General features: G+C 41.0%; 1 protein-coding gene and 1 non-coding gene across 3 annotated transcripts; both read left to right on the top strand.

Moving 5' to 3' along the window:
* The first annotated feature begins 3,659 nt into the window (after positions 1–3,659).
* Positions 3,660–19,172, top strand: LOC117553081 (butyrophilin subfamily 1 member A1-like). Of its 2 annotated transcripts, none has more exons than XM_034226861.1 (9): positions 3,660–3,682; positions 4,254–4,354; positions 7,081–7,396; positions 15,132–15,419; positions 16,440–16,559; positions 16,707–16,731; positions 16,832–16,923; positions 17,054–17,118; positions 17,957–19,172. In XM_034226861.1, the coding sequence occupies exons 4-9, from the start codon at positions 15,152–15,154 to the stop codon at positions 18,050–18,052; spliced, it is 666 nt and encodes a 221-aa protein (XP_034082752.1). In that variant the 5' UTR covers positions 3,660–3,682; positions 4,254–4,354; positions 7,081–7,396; positions 15,132–15,151; the 3' UTR covers positions 18,053–19,172. The 2 variants fall into 2 exon arrangements, with proteins under 2 accessions (XP_034082752.1, XP_034082751.1); XM_034226860.1 differs by having other exon boundaries at positions 16,829–16,923.
* Positions 19,173–19,866: 694 nt separating this feature from the next.
* trnas-cga lies at positions 19,867–19,948 on the top strand. The gene has a single exon. It is a non-coding gene; the product is annotated as a tRNA-Ser (tRNA).
* The last annotated feature ends 2,352 nt before the right edge of the window (positions 19,949–22,300 follow it).

The following is a 22,300-nucleotide window of genomic DNA, read 5'->3' as shown; positions in this document are numbered from 1 at the left end:
GCACCGGTGTGTATCTACTGGAGATCGTTGTGGTTAGCATCTGGTGCTAGCTAGCCAAGCTAACGGATATAAGGAGCTTTTTCAACAACAAGGTGGAGGGAGAACTCTCTCCTGTCAGACTGAGAGTCTCAGATAACCTCAGCTCAGGTGAAGTAAAGGACTCTCAGCGTTTAGATAGTTAACTTTAGTCTAGTTATCTCAGTGGGTCTCAAACGGTTTGTTTTAAAAGGGGAGTGATTTGTAAAATATCTATTAAGAAATAGAAAATCTGTTTACAGTTCTGTTTCATATGGGTGTTGAGAGATACAGTATATCCATAGATCTCTTAATGTTGCTCTCAAACAACACCAGATTGATGCTTTTAACTTCAATATTTAAAAAAATCTTCCAGGGGAAGCATGCCCCCGGACCCCATTAGAGGAGGTGAGGTCCCTCCTAGAGGAGGTGAGGTCCACCCCCCACTTGTAAAAATAGCACCTTACCCCTGCTTACACCTATATGCCGTGAGCTGATTATCGAGCCTTCATTGTAACAGTCGCGGGTACACTGTGTGTGCGTGTGGGGAGTGTTGCAGTAGAAAATTCAACTGTAGTGCTGGTACATTAATGGGAAACCCTTAATGTTTGAGCACCCTCTATGAAACGTCAAGCTACCCCACAGCACCCCCTAGAGAAAATCTCTGGCGCCGCCACTGCTAGCCTGCTACCTCCCTCTTTATTTTTTGGACACAAGTGTCACATGCAGTTATTACAAACAAAATAAGGAATGTGTTGTAGTCGTATAGCGCGTTTCCACTGCAGCGGGTAGCTCGCTTTAAGCGTGCCGAGCCGTGCGGGGCCCGTTTTTGGTTGCGTTTCCACTTGGCCTAGTTTTGGGGGCTCTGAACAAATATCTAAGAAGATATAAGTTCAGAATGCTCACTCACACATCTCTGCTGCGGCTCGTGCGACAAGACGACTGGTTCACATCAGTCGACCTGAAAGATGCGTATTTTCACATCCCAGTATATTACCCACACAGGAAATATCTGAGATTCGCATTTCAGGGGATCTGTTATGAATACAGAGTACTCCCCTTCGGTCTGTCTCTGAGTCGGGCTGAGTATGCTAAACTAGAGAGAGAATCGCTGGCAAGGGGGCTACAACTACAACAAGATGAACATATTTGACCGTGATTTAATTGTAATACACGTTTCAAAATGATGCCGAAGTAACAACATACCGATACCGGTTAGTAAAAACCATGAATTAATGCTTTGACAAGTCTGCAGACAGACGGCAGGCGAAAAACCCTTTTTCTAAATGTAGCTTGGCTAAGCTAACGTTATATATGCTCAGACCGTCCACACTCACAACAACGGCCTATACTGACATTAATAAACCAGCGACTGTATTCGCCATGACACAGGCAGTCTGTGGTTTGTACTTGTTTAACTTGTGTCTAGTTTCTGAACAGATACGAGGAGCTGTGAGCTCTGAGTGCTAAGAGCTAACGGCTGTGTTGTTTTTCTGGGGCTCTCATTGAAGATTACGTCACGGCTCCGCCTACACTGCGTTACTATAGTAACTGCCCCAGTTCCTAAACTGTAATGGAAGCGCAGCATTAAAGTGAGCCGGGCCTAATAAGGCCTAACCAAACCGAGCGAGGCCGAGCGAGGCCTGCAGTGGAAACGCGCCATAAGAAGGAGAGAAAAAGTCATTTCATGTACAGCAGGAGAAGGAGGAGGTGAGCCTAATAAGCTCAGTAACGATAAACCTCCGTCGGCTTTAACCATTGATTAACAAGCAGCTCTCAAAACCAAAACAAATCCCACAAAGACAATTAACTATGCTCCGAAGACTTGCCTTTTTTTGTGTGAAATATGTAGCACCTTACTCTCTAAGAGAATGGGGGCAAGTCAATGGAACTAATCTGAGATTGCAAACAATAACATGAAATAAAAGGATGCCCCAGAAGCCAAGGAGGCGAACAAAGACGAGCATCCATGATGAGTTATGGCCCATGATCTCTGACACGCAGCTCTGGGAGCAGACGGGGCCCTCTGAATGACTCCCATCACGGGCCCTATGCAGGGGACCAGAGGGACGGCTGCTGCTGACCCTCCCCCACCATCTACTTCCTGTTTTTCATGGTTGTCTGTTCGCTTCTGCCTATACAATACCAGCTGTGTCTGGAGACATTCCAGCTCCTACTGCTGCCCTCCTGAGGAACAGAGCATGACAGATAGGCCTACATGCGGACATCTTCTCTGAGCGCCATGTGAGATCTGCTGCAGCTGTCTGTTAGTTCTCCAGCTTCAGTGTGCGCTCATTAATACTCTTATTCACGCATTGCACTTCAAACATATTAAATGCAAACTAATCAAGTAAGAAACCTCAAACCATACAAATCATGTGATATAAATTGTGTATGAGTCACGATGCAATTCTGAACACATAACACATTGGTTGCTACATACTTAAAATGTACAACAATCATCAGAAAAATATATTTATCCATGGGAAACTGGGTTTCATGACTTCATTTTAGAACAAAAATAAATACAACATAAATCAAAAATAATAGAATTAAAATATTTAGATAAACACAAGACAATCAAATAAGTTTGCAATAAAAATAAAATAAATAATATCTATATAAACATCAGAATTTAAAGCAAAATGTCCAAAAATAATTGAATTAAATAAAATACAAATATTTATACAAACATAACAAATTAAATAAAAAAAGTTTACATTGTACTACGATTTAAAGCATTATTATTAAAATACATAAAGTTTTGTATTAGTATTAATAAGATATTATGGATGTTTTTGTATTGAAACATGCAATTAATGCCATGTTGAAATCATTTGTAATGTATTACGTAGTTGCATTGCATTTGAATCTATGTTTGTCCAATAAAAACACATGTGGCACCTTATGGTAAACATGACCGAATGATTAGTGAAGATTTAATACAATGAAATTATAAAGTGATTTTAAAATGCCCGCAAATACAAAGCACAGCATGATTCTATAGTGACCTCTAGTGGTTGAGATGAAAAACATCACCCAGTCAGAACCAGCTGCCAATGAGAATGTCATCTTCAGTTTATTATTATTTATCAAACACCTTTCTTCACTAAAATGGTGTTGGGAACTTTTGTTTTCTAAATATTCAGGATTTCTAATTAATGACACTGTAAAACATGACTAACCCTTAATCACTTGTTTATCATTTTAGAATAATAGCACACAACAGAATGAGCTGGAAAATGTGGAAGAATAAAGTGAACATTGCATCGGACTTAAGACTAAATGCACCATGGAATAAAGCTGTGTTGAGTGCATCCTGCCACTAGGTGAAAGCCTCACACACACACACACACACACACACACACACACACACACACACACACACACACACACACACACACACACACACACACACACACACACACACACACACACACACACACACACACACACACACACACACACACACACACACACACACACACACACACACACACACACACACACACACACACACAGCACTGAACTACAGGTGTGGTGAGGTGATAAGGGCTGGACCTTACTCCCTGTGTGAGAGCTTTACAGTTGGGTGGAGTCCTGCTGCTCACCTGCTGTTTCAGGAAATGATGCTTTGATGCAAACACTCACCGGGAGCTCGTCGTCGGTAAGTTGTTTTAACTGAAGGTGCTTTTACTTCTGAGGAATATTTAGTTATGAAGGCAGGTAATTCATCTACTGAGACGATTGTTTTAATACCAACACTAGCAAAGTATGGAAGGCTATAAAGGAGTGACGACAATGTTATCTGTCGGGTTTTGTATTGAGTAAGTTACAACAACATGGGAAATAAAACTGGCTAATTCTTTATTTAGGGATTCTCATTTTTGCCTGAAAGAGGATACTTGTAGATTTTGCACAGTTTTTCAAATAATGTTGAACTTTGAAAGTCATTGTCTCCAAGCTGGTCATTGAGTATATTATTGTAATTTTCTTGGTGCCTCTGCTCTGATTTAGAGAAATGATGGCTGAGTTTAGGCCATTTATTTTAGGTTATCTTCCCAATATATATTTATTTTGCCATCTATTAATGTAGTTGTAAAATCATCATGTCCTTCTGTCACTTTCTCTGGCATTCACCGCTGAAGTTTTAATTGAATTGCCTTCCAGTTTTCAGTTTAGTTCATTCCAACCAAGATATGTGCATTATTATTCATAGCTTTTTCTCAATTCTATAGGACTCTGGACCTCAGGAACAACAACAACAACAACATGAGCGCTTCCTGGAGATCACAGCCCAACCTCCTCCTCGTCTGTTTATTGCTGTCTGCAACCGGAGGTCAGAACTCATTTTTCAAGTCTATACAAATCTCCTAAACTGGACAGAATTGATCACAAAAATAAAAATATTCTACCGAAATAAAGCTTATTTTCCACATGGGATTTATGAAAATTCAGTAATTTAATAGCACAATTTACTGGCATTTTAATAGGTAAGGTAAACGGTCTTACAGAAGGGCTATATTAAACTGCATTGATCCCTGTGGGGAAATTCCATTGCTTGAATCTCTTGTATCGACTCCTGATGAGAATGAATTAAATGAGTCCGAAAATTGAACTGAACCGTTGATTTGAATTAAATGTATTATGTCAACATATTTCACCTCACTGTATTAGGTTAGTTGAAATCAATACAAATGAGTTGAACCTAATCTTTTTTTATTTATAACTTAATATAATTGCTTTCAACTAACCTGGTACAGTTTTGTGAAATCTGTTGCCATAATAATAATAATGATAATATTCAAGTTAATGTTTCAGTTTTTTCAGTGTACTGGTTTTGAATTACATCGCAAACAATTCTTAAAAGCACTTTATCACCAGAGTAGCACTCTCTGAACACCACAACAGGTCTAACATGTTTGCTGAGGGTTTCTAATAGTGACTATCATTATCCTTAATACTGCCTTGAACAAAGAAAGCTAAAGCAAACCAGACTGTTTGAAATATAATCAGAAATTCTCATCAAAATTTCAACACAGAGAAAATGGCATTCTGCTTACTCACAAATGATTCAAGAACACATCCAGACATATTCTTAAACTCTATGTCAGTATGTGTAATCTGAGCCCACATTAATGATGTGTTTGAGTATCAGTCCACTTGCAGAACTTTTCCTTTGTGATATGTATTTACTCTGAGCAAACTTAAGCACAGTTTTGAACAAAGAGTGTTATGTGCCATACTATGCAGCCTACCTTTGTCCTGAAGGACGAGCTCAAACAGAGTTGCTGAACAGATTTAAATCACTGACACTATTACGACATATTTCTCTCTTTTGCTTCTCACATTGCATGAATAACCAATGAATGTGAGCACCTGCAATGTGCTGCACTCAAAACCTGTAGAAGCATACAGAAATTCAACTCTTTATGGGGAGGGCTCAATCAAATTATTACATATTTAAGGATATGGATATGTAGTGTTCAAAATGTCAGAATACATTTTTGTTGAGAGCCTATTGAAACTGCATATTTTTGGTATAAACCAAAAAAACAAAACAAAAGCAACTAAAATTAACAATAAGGCAATAATCCTGTCGTTTAAAGGTCCCCTATTATACTGTTTTTCATCAAAGTCTCAGATATATACAAAACATGCCATGCCTCATATTTCAGCCTTGTTACAAAAATGCTGATTCTGGGTCTGTTACTTTAGATAAAAATGCTCTTGGAGGAGATTCAGGTGATAAGGTGGGGGGTGTTACCTTGGTTTGTGATTGGCTAATGGTTATACAAGCCAAAAAACTTTATGACATCATAAAGTGGCCAAAATCTGATCAGCTCATTTTCAGGTTTTTATAGAAATGGAGCAGGACAACAACAAAAATGTCCTGAAACTTTCAGAATCTCTTTACACAGAGGGGACACATATTTATGTTTATTACATGGCTTAGTTGAATACTCGATTCTGATTGGTCAATTCAGAACACGTGACACGTTGTTAATCCAGTACAGACAGACCGCTGTCAAGGATTTATTGACCGTTGTTAAGGACGCTCACATCTGCAGAAAGAAGTCCGATCGATTTAACTGTATACAGTTTGGCCGAAAAGCAAACTTCCTTTTGAAACTGACAAGATAAGAAAACAGCGGAGAAGTAATGGGGCAGAAACCCTCCTTTTTACGCAGCGGTCCAGACATAGACATCAAACGGCAAAATATATTCAGTTGCCAGTTCCTTTGGCATTAGGGCAGGGATATCTAGATACTTTCCAAGGTTTGACATCATGAATTGTGCTACTTTTAAAGCAAGCAACGATGTTTTCAAATCTGTAATCAAAAAGGTCCGCAAAAATGCTATCGAAGCAGTTCCTGCCGTTGCTACGTGGTTCAAACAGTAATAACGGACTATTTGTCTTAGCAGATGCATGTCATTTTAAAATCAACAATTTTTTTAATCAATAAAAACATTTTCTAAATCTATAAAAGCATTTCAATTAATAATGGGAGTCATATCGTTACTTTGTTGAGAATGTGCCCTTGTAATAAGCGGGATAATGTGCAGCGACTTGGTCATTATGGGGAAAAGAACACCCGACAGGTTGTTCAGGAGCCCGACGCGAAGCGGAGGGATCTAGATCAGCATGCTTGATCAGCATGAAGGGTGTTCTTTTCCCCATAATGACCGCCTCGCTGCACATTATCCCTTACATAAAAGACATGAAAAAGTGGATTTTGCAGAATAGGTGACCTTAAAATAAACCTTCCAATCTAACCTTGAATTTGTATTCTGTCAATTTAATCAATTACACAAATAAAAGGCGGCATAAATAATTGAGTTAAACTAACATGAATGTATTTATTGTACATAGGATCATCAAATCAATGCAATGCAACAGCAATGGTAGACAGACTTCAGTCATCACAACACACATGACGATGTTCAGTTGAACAAATATGTCCAGTCTTTATAAAATTCCTGCTTGACCCCTGTGCCATAGACTAAAGATACAGTATTTGGTCGGTCATAGATTTGACTCAAAGCAATCCTCTCTTTTTTCAGCTGTGTCAGAACAGTTCCAGCTAGAGCCGCTGAATGCCACAGTGCTCCACGGTTCTGCTGTGCGATTCAACGCCACCGTGCAAGGAGCATGGAAAGTCATGACCTGGAGTGTGGGAGGCCTTATGGTAACCACTGTCTCTGACATCGGTGAAATCATCTCCTTCTCAGAGCAGTTCTCTGCCAGATTCTGCTCCAGCGGTGACACCAGCTGTGTGGAGTTCACCATCCAGAACGTGACCCGCAGCGAGGGGGGGGGCCGTCACCTGCTCTGTGCAGGGGAACTATGGCTCAAAGACGGCACAGCTCTACGTACAAGGTAGGGCCATTAAGATGTCCGGCTGCAGTTATATAAGTTCATTACAGGGTTCCATTGAATACTCTATTCTGATTGGTCAATTTGGACATTCAGCGGTCTGGCAGACGGCTGCTGAGGATGCTCTGGTGAAGGGATTTCATCACTGAAGATGTGCAGTCATATCAGTCCACAGAAAGAAGTCTATAATATAACATCAGCTGTGGCTAAATAAAACACATTTGTGTCCCTTTCTCCATCAGAAAAAAACATTGGAATGCTTTTGAATATTCATGCATGACAATTATTTATCATTCACCATACTTTGAAAAACGTCCCCATCCGCTACTATTGTGGTGTAAGTCGGTTAGAAAATACCCATATCAACCTGTTACAGTAGCATAAGCTGTTTATTTGCTTTTTTTGATGAAGTATCAGGTGTAATAAATACACAAACAAGTTGTCATATAAGACTATCAGGAGCTAAATCATCGTGAAAAGTACACTACATTACATTACATTTAGCTGACGCTTTTATCCAAAGCGACTTACAATATGTGCATTCGACCAAGAAGATACAAACTTGAAGAAAACAGAATCATATAAGTACATCAGGTTTCATAGAGCCAAAACATTTCAAGTGCTACTCAACTGGCTTTAGATAAGCCAGTCCTTTATTAGTATATAAGTGCTTTGTTAGTAATTATATAGCTCGAAGTGGAGTCGAAAGAGATGAGTTTTCAGTCTGCGCCGGAAGATGTGTAAGCTATCTGCTGTCCTGATTTCAATGGGGAGCTCATTCCACCATTTTGGAGCCAGGATAGCAAACCCACGTGTTTTTGCTGATGGGAACTTGGGTCCCCCTCGCAGTGCGGGTGCAGCGAGCTGTTTGGCTGATGCAGAGCGGAGTGCACGTGCTGGGGTGTACAGTTTAACCATGTCCTGGATGTAGGAAGGGCCAGATCCATTCGCAGCATGGTACGCTAGTACCAGTGTCTTGAAGTGGATTCTAGCAGTTACTGGAAGCCAGTGAAGGGAGCGGAGGAGCGGCGTGGTGTGGGAACATTTTGGAAGGTTGAAGACCAGACGAGCCGCTGCATTCTGGATGAGCTGCAGAGGTCGGATGGCACATGCAGGTAGACCAGCCAGGAGGGAGGTGCAGTAGTCTAGGTGTGAGATGACGAGAGCCTGGGCCAGAACCTGCGTCGCTTTCTGGGGACGTATCCTCCTGATGTTGTAAAGCGTGTATCTGCAGCAGCGGGTTGTAGCAGCGATGTTGACAGTTTGTTATCTAGGGTCACACCCAGATTCCTTGCAGTTTGAGTCGGGGAAAGAATAGAGGTGCCGATGTTGATTGTTAATTAATGAAATTAATCATCTAAATAAAATTCAAGACTGCCTTAAGGACTTAAAAACGTGGATGACCTTAAACTTTTTGATGTTAAACACGACCAAAACTGAAGTTATTGTACTTGGCCCGAAGAATCTACGAAACAAATTATCTAAGGATATATTAACCATGGATGGCATTAATTTGGCCTCCAGTGAGACTGTAAGGAATCTTGGTGTTATATTTGATCAGGATTTATCCTTTAACGCCCACATAAAATCAATTTCAAGGACCGCCTACTTCCATCTACGTAACATTGCAAAAATCAAGCATATCTTGCCTCAAAACGATGCAGAGAAACTAGTCCATGCATTTGTTACTTCAAGGCTGGATTATTGTAACTCTTTATTATCAGGGTGTACCAAGAAGTCAGTCAAGTCGCTTCAGCTGATTCAAAATGCTGCAGCTCGTGTACTAACCAGAGTTAGGAAAAGGGACCACATTACTCCTGTTCTGGCTGCCTTACACTGGCTCCCTATAGAACACAGGATAGAATTTAAAATTCTTCTTCTCGCCTACAAAGCCCTTAATGGGCAGGCGCCATCTTACCTTAAAGAACTCATTATACCCTACTGTCCTACTAGGGCATTGCGTTCCAAGAATGCAGGGTTGTTGGTTGTTCCTAGAGTCTCTAAAAGTACAATGGGAGCCAGAGCCTTTTCTTATCAAGCTCCACATTTGTGGAATCAGCTTCCAGTTTGTGTTCGGGCGGCAGACACCCTATCCGTTTTTAAGAGTGCGCTTAAGACCTTCCTTTTTGATAAAGCTTATAGTTAGGGCTGATTAGATTCAGCCCCTAGTTTTGCTGATATAGGCTTAGTTTGTCGGGGGACATCTTACTTCTTCCTTCTCTCTGTCTATACCTGTGTACTCTCATGTTCCGATTAACCCAGCTTCCCCAAATGTCTTTCTTTTTGGTGTCTGTATACGCCGGGATCCGGAGTCATGGATGATCCTGCGCTCCTCTGTCCTGGATCTTGAGTCGTGGCTGTGGTCCTGGATCATAGGTCCTGGATGGATATCCTCGTGGATTCATCTTCCTATTATACACACATGCATTTCCAAACATTTGGACTACCTATGTTGCAAATGTATTATCTTTTCAATTTACACACGGCATCTATTGCACGTCTGTCCGTCCTGGGAGAGGGATCCCTCCTCTGTTGCTCTCCCTGAGGTTTCTCCCATTTTTCCCTTTAAACTGTGGGTTTTCTTCGGAAGTTTTTCCTTGTACGATGTGAGGGTCTAAGGACAGAGGGTGTCGTATTGTCATACTGATATTTTGTACAAACTGTAAAGTCCACTGAGACAAATGTAACATTTGTGATATTGGGCTATATAAATAAACATTGATTGATTGATTGATTAGGTCAAGAGTGGGACACTCTTTTCCCGGAAGGAAAAGCAGTTCAGTCTTATCAAGGTTGAGCTTGAGGTGGTGAGTAGACATCCACTGAGAGATGTCAGCTAGACTAGCAGAGATGCGTGCGACGACCTGGGTCTCTGAGCGGGGAAAGGACAGAATTAATTGGGTGTCGTCAGCGTAGCAGTGGTATGAAAAACCATGCGGGCTAATGACTGATCCGAGCAAGTTTGTGTACAGGGAGAAGAGGAGGGGACTAAGAACAGAGCCCTGAGGGACCCCTGTAGTTAATTGACAAGGGTCGGACTCCGACCCTCTCCAAGTTACCCTGTAGGTACGGTCTTTGAGGTATGAGGTGCGGAGGGAAAGTGCAGAGCCTGAAACTCCAAGTCTTTGGAGAGTGCGAAGGAGGATCTGATGATTCACCGTGTCGAATGCAGCAGACAGGTCCAAAAGGATGACAGAGGAGAGGGAGGCTGCTTTAGCAGTGTGCAGTTCCTCAGAGACAGCAAGGAGGGCAGTTTCTGTTGAGTGACCTGCCTTGAAACCAGACTGGTGCGGATCCAGAAGGTTGTTCTGATGGAGATAACAGGAGAGTTGTTTAAAGACAGCGCGTTCAAGTGTTTTAGACAGGAACGGGAGGAGAGAGACAGGCCTGTAGTTTATAACATCAGACGGGTTGAGAGTGGGTTTCTTTAGGAGAGGGTTTACTCTTGCCTCCTTGAGAGTGTTTGGAAAGTGACCAGAAGTTAGAGAAGTGTTGATGAAATGGGTGAGAAACGGTAGAATATCAGGAGCGATAGTCTGAAGGAGGTTTGAGGGGATAGGGTCCAGAGGGTGGAAAAGATGGAAAATAGTTTTTTGGGATTGGAATAGGAAGATTGGATCTTATCTTGAAAGAAAGTGCTTTTTGCCTGAGAGATCGAAGCAGAGAAAGAGGAGAGGAGAGCCTGATAGGTTAGGAGGTCGTCATGGTGTTTGGATTTCCACCGTTTCCGCTCTGCTGCCCGAAGGATGGTTCTATTAGCACGCAGTGCGTCATTTAGCCAGGGAGCAGGAGGGGACTGACGAGCCTGCCGAGATGTGAGAGGACAGAGAGAATCCAGAGAGGATGAGAGAGTAGAGAGGAGAGTTTCTGCAGCAGAGTTTGGAGGTAGGAGTTGGAACGAGTCAGAGGAAGGGAGGGCTGAGAGCACAGATGAGGCAAAGGTAGAGGGGGAGAGGGAGCGAAGGTTACGGCGGACAGGTGCAGGATGAGAAGAGATTAGTTTGTTATGTTTGGAAAGGGGTAGAGAGAATGAAATTAAGAAGTGATCGGATGTGTGGAGCGGGTTTACACAGAGGTTAGAAGTAGTGCAGTTCCTTGAGAATATGAGATCAAGGACATTGCCAGCTTTATGAGTTGGTGGGAATGGAGACAGTGAGAAAGCAAAGGTGGTTAACAGAGATGTTAGTTTGTCTATCTTCCCCGTCTGGAGGTTGAAGTCTCCGAGAAGTACAGCGGGAGGACCAGTTTCAGGGATGTGTGAGAGGAGATGATCTAATTCCTCCAAGAAGTCCCCCAAGGCGCCTGGTGGACGGTAGAGAACAACAATGGTTAATTGTATAGGATGGGTTACTGTGACGGCATGGAATTCAAAGGTGGAAGGAGTGAAGTTAGGTAGCTTGAAGAGGGAAAAGCTCCATTTGGGAGAGAGCAGGAGACCAGTGCCACCTCCTCTGCCAGTGGGTCTGGGTGTATGGGAGAAGGAATATGCTGTGGAGAGAGCTGCTGGGGTGGATGTATTGGATGGAGTAATCCACGTCTCAGTGAGAGCAAGGAAATCCAGAGACTGTAGGGAAGCGTAGCCAGAGATGAAGTCAGCCTTAGGAACAGCTGACTGGCAGTTCCACAGGCCACCTGTAACAATTTATCGATAAACTGATAAGACAATATATTACCACAATGGATGCATCCAGGCACAAGCATCTGCCTCTGATTTATAGTGAAATACCATTAGACTCTTCTCAAACTTAGCGGCACTTTGAAAAAGAGTATAAAGTTGTTGGAGAAGTCGTGCTTGTGATTCAATCTGTTTTAGTAAGTATAAGAGCAAATTGTTCACAGCTCCGAGGAAGTCTGCCATTTTAACTATTGTGTGTACATTTATGCTGGCTTGCTTGAAATGTAGCAACAAGACATCACAATGTTGCTCTTTTTGGGCTCTGATAGGTGGAAAAGCAAACTGGAACCAGGTGTTTCGCAAATTGAACCAACTGCGAACTAACACCAACCCCAGCATGAAACAAGAAAGGAGTTTATTTGAGTGAAAAAGGGGTAATCCCATAGACCAGGGGTCTTCAACTAAAATTCAACGAGGTCCAGTTAGAGAAAATCTCCCCATGCAAAGGTCCGGAAGATCAAAATGTCTAACTTGCTTCATGAATTAGTGTGATATATATTGAAGTGACCTGTAGCTTTATCAACGTCTGCATGTAATCAACAACTGACTGCCAATCAAATAAAGAAAGTACAATTCATAAACAACAATATGTATTGTCAATTAACATTGAACTCTACAGATATACAGTAAAATACTGTGGATATGTGTAATGTTCATCTCGGGCTGCATTTAAAAATAAAATAGAGAAAATAAATAAAATAGCTTTTGAAAATATGTGCATCTTAAAAGTGCTTAATTTTAGATAAATAAAATAAAGTGTAGCAGCAGCTTGAGTTTCCCTTTTTCTTTGTTAACCGTTTCACTTCATGACTTAACAGTTTCAGACGATTATAGAACAATATCAGTCTTTACACATCATAACAATTTAACAGTTTTAAAGTTTCTCTTTCTTTCCCTCTTATATTGCAGTCCCTCACTCACTTTTTTTAAATTCAATGTGAGAATTGAGCTTGTCCTGCCAGGAGTTTGTAAATCTGGGCTGAAATGGAGTCAGGGCCATTCTCACACACATGCAGATGCTCATTGGTTTCAGTGATGCAAACACAGGTATGGTGAAAAAAGAGAGAACTATTCGAAGCAGAAATAAACAGCGTAATATACCATCTGACAAAGGCCTGTGCTTCAATGCTTCAATGAACTGCTATTCTTTATAATATACTCAGATCAATAGGAGACAGAGATGTTAAATTAAAAATCAAGGGTTTTTATTATTATTTACAGCAGGGGTGGGGAACCTTTTTCCTTTCAATTTTTACAACATCCTCCGAGGGTCGTACAAATTATTGAACTCAACCTCTGCTTAAAAACACTAAAATCACAGCCCATTCATTTCGCCTTTCTTTCATTCTGTGCAAAGAAAAAGCAACCTCTTAATCCAGATATCTCACCATGACTCACGTATGCATGCACGTGCACGGTGTGGCATGACCACCAACACAGAAAGATATGGACACAAGATGTGTGCAAATGTATTTAGTATCCTATCCATGTGAACATGATTTAAGTGGGGGGGACCTAGACCTCCTCTAGGGGGGTCCGGGGGCATGCTCCCCCAGGAAGATTTTGTTTTGAATATTGAAGTTAAAAGCATCAATCTGGTGCACTTTGAGAGCAACATTAAGAGATCTATGGATACATCTCTCAACACCCATATGAAACAGAACTGTAAGCATATTTTTATTTTTGGATATTTTACAAATCACTCCCCTTTTCAACTATATTCTTGTTATTTTTAACAACTTTTTTGTTACTGTCATATAGTATTTTATACCTGTTTTTCATTTAGTCTCATTAATAACTATATTGATCATATCAAGGTGTGCCTTAACCTCACTGAGCTGAGGTTATTTGAGCCTCTCAGGAGAGAGCTCTCTTCCACCTGGTTGTAGAACAGCTCTTTAAATTCGTTAGCATAGCTAGCTAACCAGATGCTAATAACAACAGATCGCCACTGTGCTTACAACTAAAGACACAGCCACACAAACACTGCGGCATGTGTACGGCTCCTTATGGGTATTGCAATATTTTAAGGGCTGGAGCGGCGTTCCGGTGCTCTCTGTCAGCACTCCTTTCAGACGAGACATATACCACGTGAAGACACGTTACGCTCGTGTTGTGTTCATGGAACCTGTCCTTGGCCAGGAAAAATAGGTAGGCCTACTCGCTTGTTTAATTATTTTTGCGGTCTAGATTTCTTCTTCTTTTTTGAAGTGAAAAGTTGTCCGTCAGTCAGACTGACGGACGGACAGACTCCCCACCCCCAAAACCAAAACTCTTCGGTTCTCCACGAATTACACAAGTCACCCAAATCAGCGTTAAAAAAGCGGGAGGCGCCGAAAAATCCCCTATTAATGTATTGATTATAGCTCCGGGTCCGTATAGGTTGGCGTCTGGGTCCGGATCCGGACCGCGGTCCGCCTGTTGCCGACCCCTACCATAGACTGTACAGGGGTAATACACAGCAGTCTACAACTATAATATTTGATTCACTATTGTGGTGACTCCAGCTAAATGCGGCTGAACTTGTTCATACTGGAACTAAATTGTATAAGTACTTGCTCTTAGATCTTTCCCTTGGCTCTAAGTTAAAACAAGGATTGATCTTACAATTCTACCACTTGTATACGAGGCTCAAAATGTCCTTGCACCTCTAGTTCATAAAAACATCCTAATAAGATAGAGACCAGCAAGAACTCTCAGGTCCAAAGTCAGATGTCCTTAAACCATCGATCTTGCTCCAGCTGCAATGTGTCCATTAGTCTTTGAAAGACAAGTAAATGCTAAATGCAGGGTGGCTTAGCACTAAACTTCTTTTAGCCAGCCATATTTCTCAGTAGAAGGAACACATATTTTTCATACCAACAGAAACTATTACACAATTTAAAAACATTTAATGCATAACTGGCTGAAACAAAACCATACATACATACATACATCATGCCAATGCAAACATGTCACGTGTGTGAGAAAACGTGTGTGTGTAAGTAAGTGTTGTATATTCTACACTTTTTTATTATAATATTTACTTTCCATGTACATTTATTAATTACATGTATTTCTCAGAGAGTGGTACCGTGAACATCATGGGAGGAAATGTGACGGTGGCGCAGGACGAGCAGGTGGAGTTCCAGTGTGTATCGTTCAAATGGTTCCCCATACCTACTGTCAGCTGGACCTGGAACTCTGAGGCTGTGAACAGCAGCCTGTACAACACCACCAGCATGGCTGACGGGGATTTCTTCAACTGCACCAGTGTCCTGAAGTTCCAGGCAGTCAGAGACACCCAGATAGAGTGCCGGGCGACTGTGCCACTAGCCAGCCCACAATCCAGCTCCGTCTACTTGGTGGTTGGTAAGATCCGCCACACTCTCAATGTGTCTTGCAAAAAAGCCTCCTCTCAGCTGTTCTGAAGTTGGACAAGTCCAATAGTTTTGTTGCTTAGTTAGTTTTCCTCAAAACTAGAGTATGGAGTTAAAAGGTTGGTTGCCTAGTGGTAGTATCAATAAAACCAAGTCTAATTGTACACTATAGAGTGTTTTTTAGGCCTATCCTGTCTCCTCCTTTCAACACTGTCATCTCCAATAAAGGCTAATCTGGCCCAAAAAAATCTTAAAATAAATAAATAATTGCTAACTACAACAGAAAACTGCTGAGGCTGACGGGAATATCATTAGTTTTGATGGTATTCCAAAGACGAATTATATATTTTACCTAAAGATGATGGTAGATATAAGGATGAGTTGATGTCTTTATTACCTCTCAGTTGCAATAATGTACACTTCTTAATCCATGATTTAGGAATGTTTGAGAAGCTGCAAAAAGACCATCTCTACTCCTGAACCTATGTAACTGAAGAATAATCTGATAAAACCAGATCTTAATTGAATAAAAAACAATACCTGATAGAATTACACTAAAAGCAACATCCATTAGTGTACAGCTTCCAACATGGATAACATGCTGTCCACGATGGAGGAGCAGCACAAGTAATAGGGTATGCATCCATTTCCATTAAGCCCATTTGGAAGAGATTTTTACAGTGGTGGATTAAGGAGACGCCTCAGTGTCTGACTGCAAGGTGCAAACCTGCATACTGCCCATTTGAAATATGTTAGACTTAATTCTCACATCAGCCTCCTCCATTCAGGCTCTAAATACTGTATGATGTAATAATCCTTCACCACAATTCTCCCATCCAAACAAAAGGTATTGGAGAAAATGAAAATGTATGTGCACAATTAGTCTGTGCTTTCAGTGTGTCCTCATAAAGGGAATGTTTTGCCTCTCATTTTGGATGTGTTCAGTATTATCAATTTGACACATTAATTTGACAATGAAATGTCTTAAGTCTTTGAGTGTCTTCTCTAACAGTTCCAAAGCCTACGGACTGGACCGTGCTGATAGCTGTGGTTGTGTCCATTGGATCTTTTGCTCTGCTGGTTTTGCTCATCATTGGAATAATCTTCTGCTACAAAAAGAGGAAAGAAAAAAGTAAGGCATCAATATATTGGTAACAAATTATATTGGTATAAAGCTCCACAATACAGTATATCCAAAATCACTAAAGAAGTCAAACCTATAGTCTTCAGCAAACAGTATCACATTAACTTTAAGTCATTTGTTGTTGACAATCCTCAGAAACCAAATACGAAGATGAAATGAGGTAAGATGGATATTTTGTCACTACTCTTAACAACAGCATGTTATTGTTGTATCACAGCATCTACATGTGTCCTCTGTTATCAATCATGTATGTGCAGCAGAAGAGTGAGGACTCAGAGCCAGATCAGTACTGTCGGAGCGGGACAGAATCAGGGCCAGGAGAACACAGGATATGTGCCAGAGGGTCAAACAAGTAAGACTCAAACTTGCATGCACACAAACACACACAAGCTTGATACCTATTTGATACCTGCCCCACCAAGCTACAGTATAATCTACCCGTGAGAAATGAAGTCTGTCCTGTCTCTCTTCTCCGTTCAAAGGTGTCGCTCCCACTGACCTCACTGACAGCGGCTTTTTCCCGGCAAATGGCTCCACTTTTTCTGAGGTAAGGTTTTTGAGATATTGTTCAGAGGTACACAGTGATAAGCATTAGGAGCAGCTTAATGTTGGCATGTGGTTAGGTCATGGGGACAAGAATAATAAGACACCCCTTATAAACTTTTCCCACTGAACTGAGTTCCGTTTTGACTTCCGTGCTAGTGTCGGTTAGTAGTTGGTTTGACTTGCAACCTTTGTGAGAATCACTTTTCTTTTCCACCGACAAGAGCTCAATACACTGAAACAACTGAAATGTTAATTTTAATTAAATATAATGTCAACAGAATTTACACAACTGTATTAGTTGAAAGCAAGTTTAAATAAAAAATATTAGGTTCAACTTAATAATGTTGCTTTCAACTAACCTAATACAGTTATGGGAAATGTGTTGACTTAATACATTTCATTAAAGTCAACGGTTCAGTTTTTTCAGTGTAGGTGCAGTTCAAGATGTCATAGTTAACGTTGCTGCAATTCCCAGCGACCCAAGCCCAAATTGTTTCTCGCAATAGAAACAATGGCAAACTGCGTCAGAGTTATTTTTAGCTAAGTTTAGAAGAAGAATGCGGTCACACATTGTTTAAAACAGTAGATACTTGTTGCCATCATTGTGTGATAGCCGTTTATATATATATATATACAGTATATATATATATACATTTTTGGAGCCGGCAAGCGCTGCTGGCTATCAGACGACGGCTTTAAACCTGGGCCCGGATCTGCCTCGGAGGAATATGCCTATCATACAGATATTATGTTTAAGAGAAAGAGAGTTATAGCTGGAAATCTTTGCTATCTTTAAGAAGCCAATTACTTTAATAACGAATCTTGCTTTTGGTTTTTAGATGCCTGATGTTGTGAACAGTACCCACACAGGAAATGCTTACATCACTGTGGATAAACCCGCCTTCAGGAAGCACAGACATGTCACCATTGTGTGAGGACAGGAAGACGACGAGGAGGGCAGCAAATGTTAAAGGTCTCCTATCATGCAAAATGCACTCAGAAATAAAACCCTCTCTCTTTTCCTCCGTGCGCAAATCTCTAAAAATGGGGGTTCAATGGAGCTGATCCAGATTTGCTGCCGATATGACGTAATATCGGAAATGTGGACTGGCTTTACGCCCACGGCCCTATCAGAAACAATGCACAACGTTTTGGAAGTAATATGGTATTTATTTACATTAGCAAGCATCGCTAACACTCAGAGCTAACCTGTACTGGAGAGAGTATGTGTAAAGAAGCAGGATATAAAAAGGAACTCACCTTGTGGTAAACTTGCAAGAGAAAAAGCATTTGAGCTCCGTACTGTTTCAGACATAATCCTTGATGTGGTTTGGAACATGATATGGCGTTTAATCAAGGCCGCATTTACCTGAGTATCTGCCGGTAGAATTCTCTCGCACGAGCAGGCATAAGCTCCGCCCTCTCTCTTTTTTCTTTTTTTAACCTTTATACCCACTAATCAGCACTAACAGGGCTGAAATAGAGGCATGGCTAGAATGGGTGATCTGTATTTTTGAGTAAAACACTTCATAGACATGTTTTTTTATATATTTGTATATATCTGAGACCTATAATATATGCCTAAAATTAGCATGATAGGAGACCTTTATGCAGTTCTGGAACACACTATTGCAGAAAGGAGTGAGGAAGGACCGGCTCCTTCTGAGTGTTTGCTGGAGTAAAGACCATCACATCAGCACCTGGAGCAGGGATCGAGGCTGGACCAGCTCTACCTTTTATGGTTGTTCTCATTAAACTATGTTTATTCTAGTTTATACTGAGCAATATATTTGACTGATGTGTTACATAATTCAAACAGAATGAGCCGTACATGTCTTAAAATGCAATCCTCCTTATATGTTATACTCTTCTGATCAGTGGTCTGTTTTAAAGATTGATGAACTAATAAACAAGCAATAAACCCTTTTACATACAGCAGTTGAGGAGTGTGAGCAAATTGATAATAAATACATCTAAAGGTAGTCTTCCCGTCTGAACTGATGAACATTATTTTATGTAATATTATATATTTATTTAATTCATAGTTCAATTTTATTCAGCCACATTTGGGTTTCGATACCCAGCTAAATTTGCGAGAAATTCATGTGATTTATAAATACTGTATATTCAAAATGCTTGTGTTTGTGTTGCTGGAATAAAGACTATTTGTCTATTCATAAAGGCTGATTTGTATCCCCTATTACTGTGTTTGCAGTTTCCCAATGTGGGGATTCTTTTGAAGAATCAGTTATGTCCTTAAAGAAGAGCTAGTCTTTCCTGAAACCTGTGAAATGCTGGGTCTTTAAGCAGCAAGACTAGAAGCGCCATCTGGAGGGCATTTGATGCAGTTGAAATTGAAAGGATTGATATATCTGTAATATCTATTTCAGGAGAATGAATTATGTAGTTCTGAGGAATATGTTTATAATAACATTATTTCTATTTGATTTAATTTTGTAGCCTGTCCTAAATGTATTCCATTTGCCACCCCTTGTGGAGGTGCATCCTGTTCTGTGAGCATGTGAGTTAGACTGGGGAGAATGAAAATCTCATCTTTACCCGACCGAGATGCAAGGGGTTGGTTGAACATAAGAGTCTGTGTTGTTAGGAGCATGGGCTTTAGGAGCAGGAAAGATAGAGGGTGTGTGTGTCATAAAATTGCAACACTTGCACTAACTTCTATTTAAAGAGACGTGACAGACTTCGCCAACACTGTGACTAATTCAGTTAGTAAGGAGAATGGGAAACAGCTGTGATGGCCGAGTGGTTAAGGCGTTGGACTCGAAATCCAATGGGATATTCCCGCGCAGGTTCAAATCCTGCTCACAGCGGTTGAAGTTTAATAATTAACACATTGCTGGAATTTGCTTTGATAAAACTGCATATTTATGAGAGGAAGGGTGCAAGGTCACCATCTGTCCTTGAGCGAGGCTTCTCTCTTTACGCTGTATAGCCGCCCACTGATGTTAATACTAGAGAAGTCTAGAGCAGGCATCCTCAAACTACGGACTCCGGTCCGGATCCGGACCGAACCACCACTGTCTCCGGACTCTGAGCAAATTATAGTTTTCATATGTATTATCTCTCTGTATTATATGTGAGACATCGCCACAACGCATTCGCAACGAGTCAAAATTCTCCGCTATGTCCACTGCAAACAGCGCTCTGCATGTCTGACTGTTCCACTGTGTTCCACCTGTGTGTGTCAACGCTTTGGTCCAATCACATTCAGCATCCAGTCAGCGTTTTTTCCCCCCAAACAATCTGCGAATCAGAGGCACAGTAGGGCGGGTCTTCGCGGACTGCGGGTGGGAAAAATGTGTGTGTCTCTTTCAACCTGTCTAAATCAGAGCGAGAATTTAAAAAAAAAAAATCAGAGCGAGAGTTAACAGCTCATCTAGTTCCATCTGTACTGTAGCTAGTAGCCTAGTTTCACCTACTGGGGTGGCAACTGACACCCTAAAAATAGGCATTGCCACTCCAGTTGGCAGCTTTGTTTTGAAAGAAAAGTTGTGGCTCATCGGACATTTATGAGAGAAAGTCTCTAATGTCCGAGTGCAAGTGAATGCAGCACAAGATGCACGTCATGTAACCCCTCCCCCGGTCCTGGCGCAAGCGTGGACATACGATTGGCGGCCATTTCATTTTGAACTGGACGGCGCAAAACGAGAAGCATTCGGACCCAAGCACTGAAGGAATGAGGTATTTGAGGTCTACAATGACAGAGAAGAGACTGTCAGTTTGACTGTACTCAGCATTGAATCAAAACGCACTGAAGCTGTTGATCTTAATACGTTTGTGAGGCGTTTTGCTGAACAAAATGGTAATCGCCGCATTCAGCTGTAATAGACATGTCAACTTGATGCTCTGCTCACGGATGAGCATACACAACTATTAAGATGATGACCTTACGAGTGTAAATATATTGTTTTCTTTGAGGGGGTCTGCCCCCAAAAAACTGTTTTAAGTCCTGAGAAAGTCAAATCAGACGGTGTGTAAAACTACACTGCCCAGCCAAAAAAAAGTAACCACTTTGATTTAACTAGGCCAGTAGGTAAGGACCTTCCACTGGATAATAACTGAAGTATAAAAGAATGCATGACTGAAGTGATGGAGACCATGTTGAAGGCAAACACAAAGAGGAAATAACAGGTGAAATCAAGCAAATCCCCCTCTCAGATTCCACAGCAACCAGAAGAACAGAAATACTGGCTGGTGATTTGATTCATCAGCTTTGTGATGGAATAAAAAATGCACAGTGCATTTCCTTAGCTGTGGGTGAGTCCACTGACACCACTGACAATGCTCAGTTGCTGGTGTTTGTGAGTTGTTATGATGAGGCAAAGGGGGAGTTTGTTGAAGATGTGTTGGGCCTGACGAACCTCAGTGGACACACAAGGGGGAATACATTTATAAAGCAATAATGGGAATGCTGAATGAAAGAGGGTGCAGCTTCCTTTATTCCTAACTGTGCAGCTCTTACACTGCGACTCTGAGGGATCAAGCACAGACACAATAACAATGAAAACTGCTGCATACAGATTATTTTTGTTTTTGCAACCTTGTGTTAAGAATCTTGTTGCAATTGTTTAAAAGTTTGAATGACCGTAATAAACGGACCTTTGTCTTATTGAAACATTTATTTTGGACCTTTAAGATTTGTATTTGAGTACCCCTGGTCTAGAGTCTAGATATTTCGGTGTTTGTAATCAGTGACAATTGATTCTACGGATGGCTGTGGCTCATGGTGGTAAAGTGCTGGTCTGCAAATCAGGGGGAAAACTTTCATACCATCTTCTGCAGTCAACACATCAAGCCATCTAGATCAGTGGTTCCCAACCTGGGGGGCGCGCCCCCCTTGGGGGGGCGCCAAAGATCGCAGGGGGGATGCCAAGCCTCAGATGATGAGGCCAAATATCATATTTAGACTTTCTTTTTTTTTTTCTTTACTTTTTCTTTTTTTACATATAATTGTAAGGCAATACACGATTGTCACTAAAAGCCTTGTCTCTACATTACAATAAAATATAAAAAATAATTGACTAATTAATTTTAATAAAAATTCAAGTTAGTATTAAAGGCAGAAAAAGACAGAAATGTATAATTCTTTCTTTAATAGAAATGTTTCTTCTGCCCATAAAGTGTCCAAACCAGGCTTTTCTGGATAAGCGCATTTTTAAAAC

The sequence above is a fragment of the Gymnodraco acuticeps genome, unplaced genomic scaffold (assembly GCF_902827175.1).
Source record: "Gymnodraco acuticeps unplaced genomic scaffold, fGymAcu1.1, whole genome shotgun sequence".
NCBI classification, from domain to species: Eukaryota; Metazoa; Chordata; class Actinopteri; order Perciformes; family Bathydraconidae; genus Gymnodraco; species Gymnodraco acuticeps.
The sequence above is the reverse complement of the archived record's forward strand: the minus strand, read 5'-3'. Positions and strand labels throughout refer to the sequence as shown.